The sequence below is a fragment of the Pogona vitticeps genome, chromosome 3 (assembly GCF_051106095.1).
Source record: "Pogona vitticeps strain Pit_001003342236 chromosome 3, PviZW2.1, whole genome shotgun sequence".
NCBI lineage: Eukaryota > Metazoa > Chordata > Lepidosauria > Squamata > Agamidae > Pogona > Pogona vitticeps.
Genome location: NC_135785.1, coordinates 55,123,688 through 55,140,541, shown reverse-complemented (window position 1 = coordinate 55,140,541; position 16,854 = coordinate 55,123,688). Strand labels below are relative to the sequence as shown.

At 42.3% G+C, this 16,854-nt stretch overlaps 1 protein-coding gene across 6 annotated transcripts in view; it reads right to left on the bottom strand.

The window, feature by feature from the left end:
* Positions 1-7,866: 7,866 nt before the first annotated feature.
* The window catches only part of SUFU (SUFU negative regulator of hedgehog signaling), a 93,114-nt gene continuing 84,126 nt past the window's right edge, over positions 7,867-16,854 (bottom strand). For all 6 annotated transcript variants that reach the window (XM_020790844.3, XM_020790845.3, XM_078389454.1 and 3 more), the window contains one exon: positions 7,867-15,337. In XM_020790844.3, coding sequence (XP_020646503.1) covers positions 15,248-15,337 — 90 coding nt within the window. In that variant the 3' untranslated portion in view covers positions 7,867-15,247. The remainder of the gene's footprint in view (positions 15,338-16,854) is intronic.

Below are 16,854 nucleotides of genomic sequence, written 5' to 3'. Positions count from 1 at the left end.
CAAGGGTTCCAGGCCTCTCAGCTCTACCATGGGCTGCTTTTATAGCCTAGGACTACATAGACCCTCTTTCTGGTATCCAGCTTCTCATAATGAGGAGGAACTCTAACTCTGTTGCATGGGCTTCACATTCAGTCCTTGGCATCTCTAGTTCAAAGAATCAGAGAGCAGATGTTGAAGGCCTCTGCAGGTTATGCTGAAGGGATGCTGCCGGAAGGGGTACATAATCTAGGGCCAGATCAAACATAGATAACTTAGGCACCCCACACAGGGGTTGCTGGAGTGCAGCTCTTATGAGCATGGTATACTAGTTTGGGATGATGGAAGTTGTAGTCTTCCATCCCCAGGCAAAGTTTGGACTAATAGTTTGGCTTGGTGTAAAGCAGTCATGTGTGTACTTACTATGTCATTTGCAACATCTCCCTTCCTTGCGGAGACCCGTGAGCGATAGTGCATGTCGCAAAAAATCAACAGTATATTTTGTGCCCATTCACAAAGACTTCAACTCAGGGTAGCTCTGGAAAATGTACACACTCACACCTTCAGTCCATACCTAACCAACAGCTAGTTGCCTACATGGCCGTGCACAGCTGCTAGTATTAGGAAATAGAAGTGAAGGATTTTCTAGCACATCCTTGTTTACTTCCCGGCCCCCAGTGGTCATGTGGATAGATCTAAGGGCAATCAGGAGCTATATCAAAGTTCTGTATCAAGAGGTAGATATGACCAGTCAGACCAAAAGAAGTAACTTAAATCTCTTGCTTTATTAACCAAAAGGACTGTGACCCTGAAGGATAGGGAGCAGGCTTGGAGGAGAAAGAGGAAAAATTGCTTTGTTTTTCATTAAACAGAATAATATGCACGTAAAAGCTCCTAATGGGTTTCAGACTAGCCTAAGCAGGAAACCAAAGATTGTGTGGGGGCCAAGCAAATGCTTATAGCAAGTTCCAGGAAGTGTTACTTAGTAATCTGGCTAAGCCCTCACAAACACAACTTGTGTAGGCAGGGTGGAGAAAACAGCCACGCGGCACAATCTGCAGAAAGAAAGAAAGAGAGAGAGAGAGAGCAAGAGAGAAGGAGTGAGAGAGAAGGAATCAAATGAATGAGGATCCTCCAGCTGAAGCTAATTCTGATGATCCTGCAGTCCAAGACACCAAAACCAGGCTGTTCAGCCCCCCCTACACACATAATTATAGGTGGTAGATCATGATGTTGCTATTCTTAGGGAACGTCCCTTTTTGTAAATCTTCTCCAGGGTGATGAGGGGAGTATCTATAGTCCTGAGCTAATGGCTGCTAACATATGAAGGTACACATACATGTACACACACACTAATGTATTTCCCCAAAAATAAGACAAGGTCTCATATTATTTTTTGCTCCAAAAATGCATTAGGGCTTGTTTTCAGGGGATGTTTTATTTTTTCATGAACAACAATCTACATTTATTCAAATACAGTCATGTCATCTTCTTCTAGTTGCTGCACAATGCTGGAGGGCGAGGGGCTTATTAACATATTTCAGCTGTCTCCAGATAGGCTTTCCCAAAATTGCAGCAAGAATTGCAAGAGGACACTTTAGAAATCTAGTTCCTGCCAGCCAAACTGTTAATGGCTTCACTCGTTGGCTAACAATACTGAAAGGCAAGACTTTAAAATAAGGATAGCATGAAATTTAGGTAGGCACTGGATAGGCTCTGCAGCACAGACATCCCTCCATTTCTCTCTTCTCATACAAAAAACAGTGCCAATATTGTACACTTGGGAGATCAGGCAGTTAAATATTTGCATTCACTTAGCACATCTGCAGTGCCTGACCACCTTATATACCTTCTGCAAAATCTATATGTGGGACAGGAAGCAACAGTTAGAACTTGATATGGAACAACTGATTGGTTCAAAATTGGGAAAGGAGTACGACAAGGCTGTATATTGTCCCCCTGCGTATTCAACTTATACAGTGGAGTCCCGACTTATGGTCGGCTCCACTTACATACTTTTTGACCTATGGAATTCTCCAGCCGCAAAGTTTTACTTCGACTTGCGGCTGGAGAATCGACCTACGGACCAGAAGGGGAAGGCGGGGAAAGGCTTTCCCTTTCCCCACCTCCCCCTTACAGTCTGTAGGCCGTAGGTCGTGCCTCGGGATGCCTTCCAGGGTTGCTCCGCCGCCATGGAAGGCATCTCGGAGGCCCCCCCACTGCCGATAGTGCTTTGGAGCCCATACGGATTAATTCTGTAGGTCGAGACCCCACTGTATGCAGAATACATCATGCAAAAGGATGGAATGGAGGAATCCCAAACTGGAATTAAGATTGCCGGAAGAAATATCAACAACCTCAGATATGCAGATGATACCACTCTGATGGCAGAAAGTGAGGAGGAATTAAAGAACTTCTTATTGAGGGTGAAAGAGGAGAACACAACATCAAAAAAACTAAGACCATGACCACTGGCCCCATCATCTCCTGGTAAATAGAAGGGGAAGATGTGGAGGCAGTGACAGATTTTACCTTCTTGGGCTCCATGATCACTGCAAATGGTAACAGCAGCCATGAAATTAAAAGACGCATGCTTCTTGGGAGGAAAGCGATGAGAAACCTAGACAGCATCTTAAAAAGCAGAGACATCACCTTGCTGACAAAGGTTCACATAGTCAAAGTTATGGTTTTTCCAGCATAGTCGGGAAAAACCTGGAAGTGAGAGCTGGACTTGATGCTTTTGAATTGTGGTGCTGGAGGAAACTCTTCAGAGTCTCCTGGACTGCAAGGAGATCAAACCTATCAATTCTGAAGAAAATCAAGCCTGAGTGCTCACTGGAAGGACAGATCCTGAAGCTGAGCCTCCAATACTTTGGCCATCTCATGAGAAGACTCCCTATAAAAGACCCTGATGTTGGGAAAGTGTGAAGGCAAGAGGAGAAGGGGACGACAGAGGATGAGATGGTTGGACAGTGTCATTGAATCTACCATCATGAATTTAACCCAACTCTAGGAGGCAGTGGAAGACACGAGGGCCTGGCATGCTCTGGTACATGGGGTCACAAAGTCAGACACGACTTAACGACTAAACAACAACAAAGCACATCTGCCCCACTACAGCTTCAAAGGGGGGATACAAATGTTGCCTCAATTTGTCCTCCTAAAGTTATTTTCAGATGCAATATTTCAGAGCCTGCTACTGTGGTGATAGAGTGTGCTCTGATCCAGGCAATAGGGAGTACCTTTCTTTTCCTAGCCCATTACTGCTCAGATCTAGAATCACATGATAGCCTCCTCATCTCCCACATTTAAAGAAGAAGAAGACTTTGCCATGGCAAGAAAAAGCAGGTCTGACAACTCAGCTCTTGCAAATTTTATGTTGACTTATCAATAGCTTAAGAAACAACAGTGGTGATAATACATGCTTTGCAGGCCTTTACATTAATCAAGGGCAAGAACAGAGTCAGAGGCATGGAAACAAACTCAGCCCCAATATTAATTGGCAGCAGCCTATAGCACTAAGAGTTGACTGGCCAGCCAAAGCAGCCCACAGCTGCCTGTACCTTGTCAGCTCCAAGAAATTGCCTCAGGCTACCTCGAAACTCAGTAGATCCTTAACATTCAGCCCAACTTCAAAGCAGTTGAAATATTAACTGTGTGCCACAGGCCAGATGCACATTGCCCGAGGGTGCCAAGCATAGAACTATTTTTTTAAATGGCCGAGCAACTCCCTGCCCCATTTGAGCTGTCATTTTGTGCCTCCCAACTACACCCCAATATGTATGCACTGATTACTTTGTGTATCAAGAGGCAAGGTCTAACCTCCCATCACAGGAAAACCACTTATTGAACAGCAATATAGATTCCAAATTCTCCAGTGAAATGTATGCTGGTTACAGAATATGGGCTAAAAGTGAAGTGCACAAGTATAGATACCATTCCATATCTAATGCAAAAGTATCAATTAGAATTTTGAAAAGAAAGATTTTGCAGACAAGGAGACTTGAAAAAAACGTGGAAGTGACATGGCCTGGAAAGATACTGGCAGATTGATGGGCAGAGGACTGATCCCGTGTTTTGTCTAAAGGTACTCACTGAGTTTTTGACTAAGATGAGATATGATTGCAGCTGTGTCCAGATCACCTTTCATCTAGCTTAGTCTCATCACTCAACTCTGCTCTTATCTAGAAGAGAGCTCCCTCAGGACTTTGGTGCAGGCCTTGGTAATCTCCTGGGTCGACTACTGCAATGCTCTCTATGTGGGCTTCCCTTGGGTCTGGTCCGGAGACTTCCAATATATCCAGAATACAGCAGCCTGACTGGTGGGGGATGCAAGCACTGATTTGGGCTCACCTTCACTGATTAATCATGGTGTCCTGGATCAGGTTCAAGGTTTTGACACTCATGTACAAAGCCCTCCACGGTTTGGGCCCATCTTACTTGTCAGAGCATCTTTTCTTATTGTCATCTGTACTACCCAGAGTATCATCTGGGTGATTTCTCCAGATATTTTTGTAGGTCAGTTCCCACAACCTATCACTGGCTAGGGAGAATTCCAGCCCACCAGCAACCCACAAATTCCTTATGCTATAGAGCCGTTGTTTCCAACCTTGGCTCCTCAGACTACAATTCCCAGAAATCTTGGCTAGGACAGCTAGTGGTGAAGGCTTCTGGGAGTTTTTTAGTCCAAGAATATCTGGGGACCCAAAGTTGGAATGACCTGTGGAAGGTACAGGATGCTCCATCCTCAACTTCACTCTTGCTAAATACTAATCTTGTCCACTTTTCTACTTGTATCTGATACTCTTCTCCACATCCAGGACTAACAATACCGTATAATGTCAGAATACTGAATTGTGAGAAACTAACTCCACACTAGATGATATCAATTCTGTGACTGTGAAGAATGCAAAAGTAACACCACCTCCCAACTGTGTAAGAAGACTTCTGTATTACTCTGACTTACATCCATGTGGTATGCAAGCCTGTTCTAGGTCTATGAATGAAGGAGTGGATGTGCCCTTCTTTCACTCTAGGAGTTTCCTATTCAATTAAAAACATGGGCGCACAAAACCAGATTCACCTTTAAGTGTGAATATAACACAAGGAAAATCACTTTGCATGGCTTTTAAATGTAGCATACCTCACAAAATACCTCCCTGAGTCTCTTCACAATCATTCCAGCTCTCAAATCCAGAGAACTATGATCGGCAAGCAATTTAATTAGGGATGGTGGGATGAGCACATTGTTCAATTGCAGCAAGAATCTAAAAGCAGCTGAATCTTTACAGGAGATACAACTTCTGTCAGTTGAGAGGAGCGATACAGGAAAGGAAGAAAAAAGTTATAGGAAGGAAGCATGGTGGTCCTATGGAGGCAGGATATAACAATGCCAAGGATCCATGCAGTTCAGGCAAGAAATGGTCATAAATCCATAGATCATGGTTCTCAAATCTTCATTATCAACTTACTGTGGCATGGAGAAATTATAGAAATATTGATATTTCTTTGCATCCCTGGTTGTACACATCTAACAGATTCTGCACACGCTTATTTAACTTTTAGAACCCACCTTCTGTCAATTTTGTGCTCTCCAGGACATGTCTTGGACAACAGTTTTCATCAGCCCATGCCAAAACAGACACAGGCAAGGGGCTACTGAAATTGAAGCCCCAAACATATGGAGGACACCACTGGACTGGAGAATGCTAACTGACCTAGTGTAATTATTCATGGCAATAAAGATAATGTCCCACAATCTTAAAAAATACTGAATGTGTATCTTCATTACACAGTTTTATCAGTCTGAAACCATTTGAACTACCATACTTTCATCTTATAGAATAGGGTTTGTAGTTTGATAGTTTAGTCCAAAAGCATCGCACCAGAGTTCTCTAGCAGAGATTTCAGATGGTCACAGCACCTAAAGTCATATAGAACTGCTATAATGTAGCATAGACACACTCTTGCTATGTGTCACCAAGCTGCTTCTGACTTGCAGTCAGCTTAACAGGGTTTTCAAGGTACAGTATATGAGATGTTCAATGAGTAGTTTACCATTGCCATCTCCCTATGAATTTCCATGGCCAAGTAATGATTTATACCCTGCTGTGTTTCAACATTTATTGAAATAAAATATTGTAAGATCCATCGGACCAGCAGGTATCTCCTCTTTCTCCACGAATTCATACACCTCAGAATAATGGAGTTCAAGCAAAATAGGGTGTATTGAACTGGGTGAGGGATGAACAAGCAGTTCAACATACAGTCCGCTTCCCATGGCCCTAGCTCTCAGCACAGGTTCAAGGTCCTTTAGCCCAGGTCTCTTGCTATACACCAAGGGCACATCCAGCCCTCTAGGTCTCTCCACTAGACCCTTGGGCAGGCACGTCTATGGAATCCATAGTACAGGATCTCTCTGTCTTTTGCCTGCTCCTAACAGAGAAGTGATATACCCAAAGAGAGGGCAAGGGCAAGGAGTATTTCCCTGTATGGTAACAGGGTGTTTCTGATTCTTGTGGTTCTCCTCAGTTGTCTCCTGATGCTGGCATTTCCAACTTCTCTTCTTGTCCTAGCATCAGTCTGAAGCAGGATTGGGCTTCCCCAGCTTCTCTCCCATTCACTTCCATATGATGACCAGCAGGTGTTCTTCTGTTCCCTTCCTTCCCTTAGGACTCCTAATTGGATTAATACCCCTCTCCATGGGTCTTTATAAATGTAATCCCACTCTTCCAGAGGCTCTGGTTCCTCACTGGGATGTATCATCAACCAAGTCCCCAACCATTCCTCCTGGGCATCACCCCACTCTCCTTCCTCTAATTCCTCTTCTTCTCAGGGTTCACTGAGAGTCCCTTAGTCTTTTCTCCCTTTCTCTACCAATTCACTTTTAGATTTCTCTTCCGTTTTTCCCAAGGCACTTTGCCTTCCCTTCCCTTGACCTGTCCCAACTTTCTCCCTTTATTCTTTTACCTCAGGGGTTCCTTTGCTTTCTGGTGCCTTCTTTCTCTCTTTCCCTTTTGGCAGCAAGGCTACTTTTATATGCACTAGAAGTAAAGCAATCCCTCCCTCTCTCTTACTAGGCACCCTCCTATTCCTAAGGCTGACACAACCACATAGACTTCAATCTAAATCCTGCTTTTCCAGGAGCTACTTATTTATTTATTTATTTATTTGATTTATATCCCGCCCATCTGGTAGGTCAGTACCACCACATGTCGTGGTGCCCTCTTGTTCAATGAGTTGTATAGAAGCCCTTGTGATCAGCCCATTGGAAAGTTGGCTGGGTTATGTAGAGCCTGGGTCAGACCTTGACAGACCACTCGTGTTCCTGTCCTCCTCACAAATACACAATCTAAACATGGAAAAAGCACTGTCTCACCTCAGAACACACTTGTGAGAGTGAAAGTGGTTACGGTCACAATTGCATGTCCCTGTTTTGTTCACAGGCTTCTGCTCTCTAGGCTGTTTTGAAGTTTCTGCAAGGATGTATCTGGTACCTTCTTGTGTAAGTGTAAGGCCTATCAAAAGCAATGGAGGATGATGTCTGGTTAGCACAATCACAAGCAACTTACAAAACATTGTGAGCTGAGTATAATGTTCTGCTCACAGTGCAAGAAGATTCTGACCCAACACTGTAAGAGCATCTAGCACTTCAACAAAAAATGCTGCGGAAATTGTGATATATAGAAGGAAACAAACCACATCAGAGGGTTGTTGGTAAGCAAATGCTGGGGCCCAGGTTCTCCTGTTATGTAAGCACAAAGAGAGCCCCCAAACCTGGCCACAGCTTGTAAAGAACAACTGGAATGACAAAGTTAAACACAAGCAAGAGAATAAAATTTCATTTATCAGCACTGCAATCACTCAGTAAATACACAGAGAAGACACAACTATGCAAACAATTTTAATGTATTTTGAATAAACAGGAGAGAAACAAAGCTTTGTGATTCACAAAAATATTACAAAAAGTAATTTTGCGCAGGTGAGCACTACAATAATGTAGGAATATACATTAAAAACTAATATAAAATATTTTTTAAAACCTTTGCTAGCTTAGGTTTCCATTGTTGTTGCTTTTTTGGTAGAAAAAAAGGCATACTACAAAGTACTGAAAGTCACATGGCAGGAACGGCAAACCACCCTGTGACACCTTCTGCAGATTCTTCAACATTTTTGTAGAAAAACACACAGGCACACGCACACAGATGAACTACAAAAAGGTTCACCTCAGCTGAAACTTGTTGAAGCAGCCTCAGCAGTCAGAATTAGAAGCTAAGCAAGTCTAAAGATTAGGTCTTTCAAAGGTAAAACAACTTATTTTGTTTAACATTCTCTAGACCTGCAACTATAAAAAAAACCTATAGTAACAAGCAAAAGAACAGCAATCCCACTCTCCTGATCTAGCAGTGAACTTTGACTTGTATGAGGATTCAACAGGAAAGAAAGTGATCCTTCTGCTTGGAACCGTGACACTACTTTCAACAACAACAATCTCATTTACTGTTTTTAGGGACAGTGACATTCAGAACTGCTATAACTGAACATGAAAGATATGCTCTTAAACTCCCCATCTAGGATATGGAGTAGTCCTAAGAATGTGGAGTGAGCCATGAAACTTGTGGCGCTCAGGTACACCCACCCCCTGCTCCCACAATGGCTGTGTCCATGTTGTTACGCTGCTCCAAAAAAGCACAGCTCAGATATTCTATCCAGAATGGAAGACAATCTGGTTGAAAGGACCCTCCAATTCTCCTGTGTTTCCTCAGAACATTAACTAGAGCAGGGCAGAGGCTACCCAGAGTTATTGTAGGACTCACACCACTATAATCTCTCCTCTACCCTCCATTGTATAAACACCGTGATACATACAGCTTTTTGCCTTCAAGACCCCCCAGGGATGAAAACAAAAGTTGTCATGTTGGTTTTCAACCTTAACTAGGAAACAAACAAGGGAAACATCAGGCAGAGGTAGGTAGGTGAAGAAATGTTTACAAAACCACCACAGTAAGCTAGCAAGGAAATTCCTGTCCGAGCTTTTAAACAAATTAGCTTTCTGAAATTAAAATGCATTTGATGAAGCCCTTCAAACTCCCCACCCTCCATTCATTAGGTCATTGTGTTCTCAGAGACTACCCCTTTTAGAAATGAATCATAAAGTTGGTAGATGGCAAGGGTTTTTCAAAATACTTACCTAACCTCCTTATTAGCTGGCTGGCTGAAAATGGGAAAGACACACCTTTATGACAGCTTTGGAATGACACTATAAAGCTAATGTACCACTTACTATGACTTTATGGTCTGTAAGCAATTTGAGAAAGAAAAGTAGAATTGTATATGAAATGAAAAAGCAGCAAAGTGCCTAATGCCCATAGGTTAATTGCCTGAGAGGTAGGTCAGCCTACAGATCCTTTTAAGACCCACTTCAGCTGCAGGCTCATTTTCTTTTTGACATTTTGAATGCCCAGCAAAGAAGGATTCAAAAAACACAGACGCAGGAAAGATGTGAAGGAAACACCTTATTAAGACAGGACTTCCAAAATACGCAGGCATCTTTCGTTTTGCTACATATCACAATAGTGGTAGTAGTAGGGAGCAGCATTAATTAGTACAGTATATTTTACCACAAGCTGTTAAAACTATTCTGCTCCCTAAATGCTACTTCCCTTCCTTTTATGCATATGGCTCATGCATAAATTGTCTTTTTTTCCCCCCTATTAAGCCCACCATAGTTTTCCTTCTGATGCTGGAAAAGCCTGAGTGTGATGAGAATGATGGAGCACCACTTGTCAGAACTCCTATGCAGATTTGAAACTCATGCTTTCATTTGCTACAGAAGTGCTTTATGGCAGCTCTGCCCAATTACTGTCTTAAACGGCTGAGCTCAAATCTGGAAGAAATATATATTGTGTATATAGGATGTATATAGTTGTCATGAACATGATTTTGTAGCTGGTCTGCTTCTAGAGGGATCTCTGTTAGAGATGGGCACGAACCTTGGTTTGGAGGTTCATGCCAGTACGTACGCATGGTACCACAGGTACTGTGTGTACTCGTCCCCCACCTCCCCGTCTGGATCCCCCACTCACCAGCCATTGCACAATCTCCTCCTCCTCTTTGGCTGTTTGACCAGTCTCCAGCAAGAGCATGGGCTTCCCTGCTTTGCCTCCTTGTCTGATCGCCCCCTGGCTGGCCACTCCTGGCAGGGGGTGGGAGGACAAGTCTCCCTGCCAGCTGAGCAGGGAAATGGCAGAGCTACTGCCGTGATTGGCAGGAAGAGCAGGAGGCTGGTGGCGCGGCAAAGCATGACTGGATGGGCCAGTTCTGAGAGCCAGACCCGCATTCAGCACACCTGGGATGGGGATATTCATATTTATTTACGAATATCCCCATCTCTATTTCTTATTCATCTAGAGACTCCATTATTTTAGGACCATTGTGGGAAAAGTGAAGAAGCATGAAAGGGTGACACTGGAGCTTCTTCTGATACAATTTTTAAAAAACTGCTTTTATGGGACTAAGCTCCTGAGCACAGCAGCGTATTCTGGTAGATAGTTGCAGCAGAACAAGCCTTTGTTCTTGTACTGACAGCTCACCCTGCGCGTGAATAGGGCTTTTGCTCAAACTTCTATCACCCCTCTTTATTGTTGACTTGTCTGCTTTCTATTTCGACAGCAAACTCTCCAGAATGGGCCTTTTGTTACCATTTGTTCTGATGGCCAGGTTAGTACTATCTTGGCACATGACTTGGTACAACAGCTGCAGTGAAAGTTAATAATTGTTGCACCAATGGAGGAAGGGTGTTTACAGCTCCAGGTGCTGGAGGGATTAAGCAGCAGGTGCAAATCAACTGAAGAGCAGCCAAAGCTCCAGTTTCCTGTAAACCACTTCACTAAGTAGCAAGCAGAGTGCAAAGCAAATTGTTCCTGCCTCTTTTGGGTGGTATGTGTGGGTCCATGGTGGCCCTAATGTGACGGTTTGTCCCTGAAAAGCTACTAATATACACCCCTTTGGAGAAGCCAAGTTTCATTTCCATAAGACTTCTGGGATCTGACAAGAAGAACTCGCAGCAGTAACAACCATAAACTGTTACTGATTAAACAAATATACATCTGAGCAACTTACCTTTGATTTGCTATGGCAACAATCTGTGGGTACTTTCAGCCATATACGAAATCTGAATCGTCTCTCTTCAAGTCACATAAAATAAACCTATTTAAGAGTTAAATAGCTAAAGACATCTTGGGCCAATTTTCTACTCCAAAGGAATGCTTGCGGAGGACAAAACATTGAGTCAAGCTCACAGATCCTTCCTGAAAAATCAATTCTAGGTTATTAAAATTCCAGTTTAGCATTTCACAGTATTCTATCTATTTATGCACAGCTCATTTCATTCAGAAACTCCTAAATTTTTCATTCTGTCAACAGAGAAAATAGACTGATAGGTCCACCATAGAGAAGAATGAATGGGACAGTGTAGCTGTGCAAAGCCTCACTGTAGTAATTCACACTGTGTAATAACAGACTTCCAAGGACAACTTTGGGTATGCTAGGAAGTTCGGAAGCTCCTCTTACAGGTTCAAATGAATGATTGTGATAGTCATGATGGCTACATATTGCTTAAAACAAAAGAGGTAGTATGACTCTGAATACTATTTCCTAGGGAACATGTCTTGCTGCAGTCATGTGCTGTAGTACTCATGTCCTGCTTATGGGCTGCTCAGAGGTATCTGGTTGATTGCTGCGAGACCAGAATGCTGGACTAGATAGGTCTTTGATCTGACAAAGCATGACTCTTACTTTCTTATATAACATTCTGACATACATTTTTTTAAAAAAATCTACTAGAGATGGGGGTATTCGTATACAAATATCCCCACACAGGTGGCGATAACGAGGGTTCAGCCCCATGGGGCCGGACGGTCCACTCACTGATCCGCCACTGCCGTGGATGCCACGTTTCTTCCAATGGCTCTGCAGATTGCGATCTGTGAGCCACTCTTCAACCTTGCAGTGAGGCTTGTCCTCCTGCCTCCTACCAGGAGTGGCTAGCCGACTGTGATGTGCAGAGCCATTGGAAGAACTGCAGCATCCGCAGTACTGGCAGATCAGTAAGTGGACCATCCGGCCCCATGGACCCTCATTATCACCACTTGTGCGGGGATATTCAAATACGAATACCCCCATCTCTAAAAGCTGCACATAGGAAATTAGACATCAGGGAAGATGATCTATAACCTAATTTTCCTCCTGGTTTAACAGGTTTCTATTGCAAAGCTCCCCTACCCTTGTACAGAGTAGTCATGTGGGATTCAATTATTAGCAGCCAGGTTAAGGAATAGGCTGACCATCTCAGCTGCTGCTTGAGAACTAGCTCTGTAATTTTGCAAGGAAAAAAATACAAGGTATGTGGCAGTAAAGTGTGAAAGATAGCATACCAAATGAATGCAGTGATAAACAAGGAATTCTTGTCTGTTTCCATGAGGGCACCCTATGGGTTGCTTTGCTTCAGCTCTGCAATGTTCTGTGCTTAGTCAATTTGGCATTAGTTGTTAGTAAATTCTGCTTATATCAGCAGTTGGCTGTGCTCATGACAGCACAGTTTAACCTCCCCAAATGCTCTCAACTACATGACTCCAAAGGTTGTTTTTGCTTTGTAATTCTTCAATACCAAAACAAATTAGGACCCATGCAATCTCGTATCTTAATGCAAAAGGTAAGAGTCCTAAGGGCTCCACTGGCAGCTGTGAGAAACAGGAAAAAACAATATCTTGGGATTACTGTCATGTCCGCCATCCAAGTACTATTTACATGAGATGTCGCCTTCTCCATCATTCCATGGTTGTTTTCTTTTGAAGCATGTAGATTCAGATCAAAAAGGTAGAACACTGGGAGTACAGAATGGCTCATTGCATTGAAAAGCAAAAATACAGATTTGATTTTCAGTTAAAGTTTTCGATCCAGAAGGTCTGTACGGGGGATTTCTCACACCCTCACACACCCCAGTATGACTCTCCTTAGCTCATCTCAAAATTTATCTTGATCAGTGTGTCAAAAGGACATGGTATTTAGAATGACAACTTAGTTGAAGAGAACTTTCTTCCCGTTTAAGGGATTGGGGAGAATCAATACATATCTATTCAGAAATGAATTCAATTTATTCCAGAACACAGTACGACCCATGTATCTACAGATTCAGTATCAGCAGGTTTCAGTTACCTGCGGTCACCACTGCTGCATCCCAGCTCACAGTGCACATGTGCACTTATATCCTCCTCCTCCTCCTCTTTTTAACAGGTTCCCTGATGGTTTCAGGTATCTACGGTATCTCTTGGAATGGATCACCTGAGGATATGGGGAGTATTGTATAGGTTTCTGCTTTAGCAGTGATGAAGTTCACTTTCTGTAGTGGTGAGTGAGTGAGATACAGCCACTTCGGGGTTCTTGGAAGTTAATCCCATTGTTAATAAGCATACTGTTATACTCTTTAACGGAAACTCATAGAAATATAGTGTGCCTGTTACAAAAAAAGGCCAAAACTCTTTAAATTAAATTCTGTGTTCATAGAACTACAGGTTTTCTGAACCATTCTGGGATGGTTTGACATAATATCCATTACAATATCTGTTAGAATAAGACCTTCCCAAAATGTACATAAAAAGTAAAAATATGCAGCAGAAATGTGGAAAGCATTGTTTCTTAAGCTGATTTAAACTCATGGCAATAGACATTTCTCAACTCATGAAACACTTCCTATTTCTCTGTAATGTGAACAACAAAGCTCACCTTAGCAGTCCATTTCTTCACAAGATTGTGAGCTGAAGCCCACAAAGCTTATGTCAAATTAAAACATGTTTGTGTTTAAGGTTGTTTTTGCTACAACTGAAAAACATAACTGCACAAATTATGCAATCAGAAACAAGGATGTTTGTTGGAAATCTATAAGAAAAATCAAGAATGATGGATTACCAGGATTTAAATCAGAAAAGGTAGCTGTACCAAGAAAGAAAATAAACCTACCTGGCAGTGGTAATTAAAGACATCCTCTTACTATCCCATAGTTCCCATGACTTTGATGCAATGAAAGGGAGTACACAGAGTTGGAAAAGCTACAGCAGGGAAGCATATAGTTTTGAATTCAGACAGTGTGTAATTCAATAAGTTCAAGGGAAAAAACGTGCAAATCTAATTGCTCCTTTTTGTTTGTTTGTTTCTTCTTAATAACCAACAAGAGGCATTTACACTGATATTATTGAACATTAGACATGGGCACTTTGTATCGTTTCCCCAGAACTGGCCGGGCCACTTACCAGACTCCGCACAGCACTTCGCTCCATCATGCCAAGCGCAGAAGGAGCCTGGCCAGCCCTTCCCTGCCTCCCACCGTAGCCAACCTGCTGTGGCATCTCCCCGCTCATCCAATGAGTGGCTGGCAGCATGGGGAGGTGGGGAAGGGCTGGCCGAGCTGCTTCTGCAACTGGTGCAACAACAAGGTGGAGCCGAGTGTCGTGCAGGGCTCAGTAAGTGGCCCAGTCCAGTTCTAGGGGGTAGGATTGGCCCACCATGGCACCTATGGTGCCCTAGTTTGTATTAGTTTCCCCAAGAAAATGATTATGAAGTGCCCATGTCTATTGAAAATATCTTGGTTTTTTCAAAAAGTAATTCCCCCAACCCCCACTCCACTGCAGCTGCAGTTCAGTCAAAGGGATCATGAATCCCTGGCCAACTCAATCCTTAGATATCACAGCACACTAGTACTTCCTCAGCTGACATGAGGGGATAAAGTTATACATCATATGCTTTCTGAACTAATAAGGACTCACATAGACTGGCTATCAAAATAATGTTTGAGTTATAGAAAACACATCAGATTAGCAGATCTTGTGTAAATACACCTGAAAAGGGTATTTAAAGAAAGGCAGAAAAATCACATAAATCCTGAGCTATGGCAGAAGGGAATTCTGGAGCCAGTTAAAATAGGAGAAAAATTCTTACAAGGATTAGTCAAAGTCAAACACTTGTCTGTCTCTGTTTCATTTATATACTCATTCATATGTAGGATGTTCCAAATTCAGCCACGATGAAAGAGAAGAAAGCCAGGTGTCTTAGCAGAGTTCAGTTCTGGCTGGACTGCTGTTGAGTAATGCCTCCTCTGCTTGCAGTGGTTATGTAGAAACATAACATTATCTGCAGGAAGAGCTTCTACTGTCCTAAATTACCCCATGAGTCATTGGGTGGCATACAGTACATTGATGCCTGCAGGTGTCAGTTGGCTTTAATGGAGTGGGTTCTCAAATGCGGTGTCAGGCAAGATGGAGACTTTCAGTTTCTTTTCTGGCCAGCTATATTCCTTTGGAAGTTTGAACTAAAACACAGATAAATTAGTTAACAATAAACAGACCATATTATGATCTAAACTACCCAAAGCAAGCAAAAGGAAACAGTTGGGAATTAATAAAATCCAAGGCTTCAGTTTGGCAAATAAGGACATGTTTTCCACCATGTTCATTTGACTACATGGTCAAGTATTGTTCCTGTTTTCACCCCTCACCTGCACATCATATTCCTTAGCTAACTTACTTTTTCTTTGTCCACCAAACCCACCCATGTTATTTTTGCTTGTTTAAAAAGGATTGAATGAACACATTTAGTGGATTTTAAACCTTTTCATAGCATGTGCAGGGATGAGAGGTTTGACCCATAATAAGTTAGTTGCACTTACTGTGTATTGAAATAAACTTGACAAATTAACCTTAAACAAGTTCAATTGCTTTACAAGGGCATGAAAGACAGTCTGTGCACCATGTCTGTTCCTTATAAAGGGGTCCAAAGTGGGGGCTGGGAAATTTCAGGCCACTTAAGTTTAATGTTCGAAAAATTACACTATCAAGGGGTTGGAGCACTTTTTAAAATGAGAAAAGGCAACTGTGGGGATTTTTTAAAAGTTTCGAAATAGGTGGCTAAGAGGGAACATAATAGCCATTCACAAAGCCATGTAGGGTGAAGAGAAAGTGGACACAGTATTATGTCTGTTTGTGTAACACTGAAGATCAAAGTCACCTGATTAAGTTGAATGGATGTAGATTCAGGACATACTTATTTATTTATTTAAAGATACAGACCAGAAAGTTCTTCTACAGGCAATGTGTAGCTGCTTTGTGGAAGTTCCCTCAGTAAGGACTACTAGTTAGATGGCTCTAAAAGGGGTTTAAACAAATTTAGAGCTGATAGCCACTAAAACATTACTCATTCATAAGAAGATTCCTACCATAATTCCATGATAACCTGGTTTTCTAGTTCAGAAACCACATCTTTTCAGCAATAAACAGCATTAAATTCTTAAAGTAAAAGGACTATTTGGGCAGTAGAAGTGCAGAGGATGATTTCACGAGCAGATCACGAGCAGGTCAACAGGAGTTATAAGAATGAGATTAGAGATTCTCCATGTTGTGGAAGAATGTAAATGGAATAATCTTACAGGGTGCAGATGAAAAACATTAGTAACCCCTGCGGTGGGGTCATATAATAAACAGAATCTGTTACAACAATGTAACACTTCTGTAGTGAAGGCTGCAGAAGTTGCCAACTGAGCAGATGAAACTTTTATACTATATATACTTTCACTAGCATATGAGGGGGATCAACTCCCAAAGTTTCCTGGGAGCAGCTAGCATAGTTGCCTTGCTAGAGAAAAAAAAACCTCTTGTCTGTCTTAGTATCTGGAAAAATAGATTTTGATCAAAGTGAAGTAAATTTGTTAGTTTTTAAAGTGGCACAATATTTTGCCCTTGGGCTCCCCCTGCCCACTTTACCTTTAATGTTGCCTCTGCCTACTCCTCATTCTGCTGGTGTGGAATCTTGGGCTACCCTAATTCACAGGAG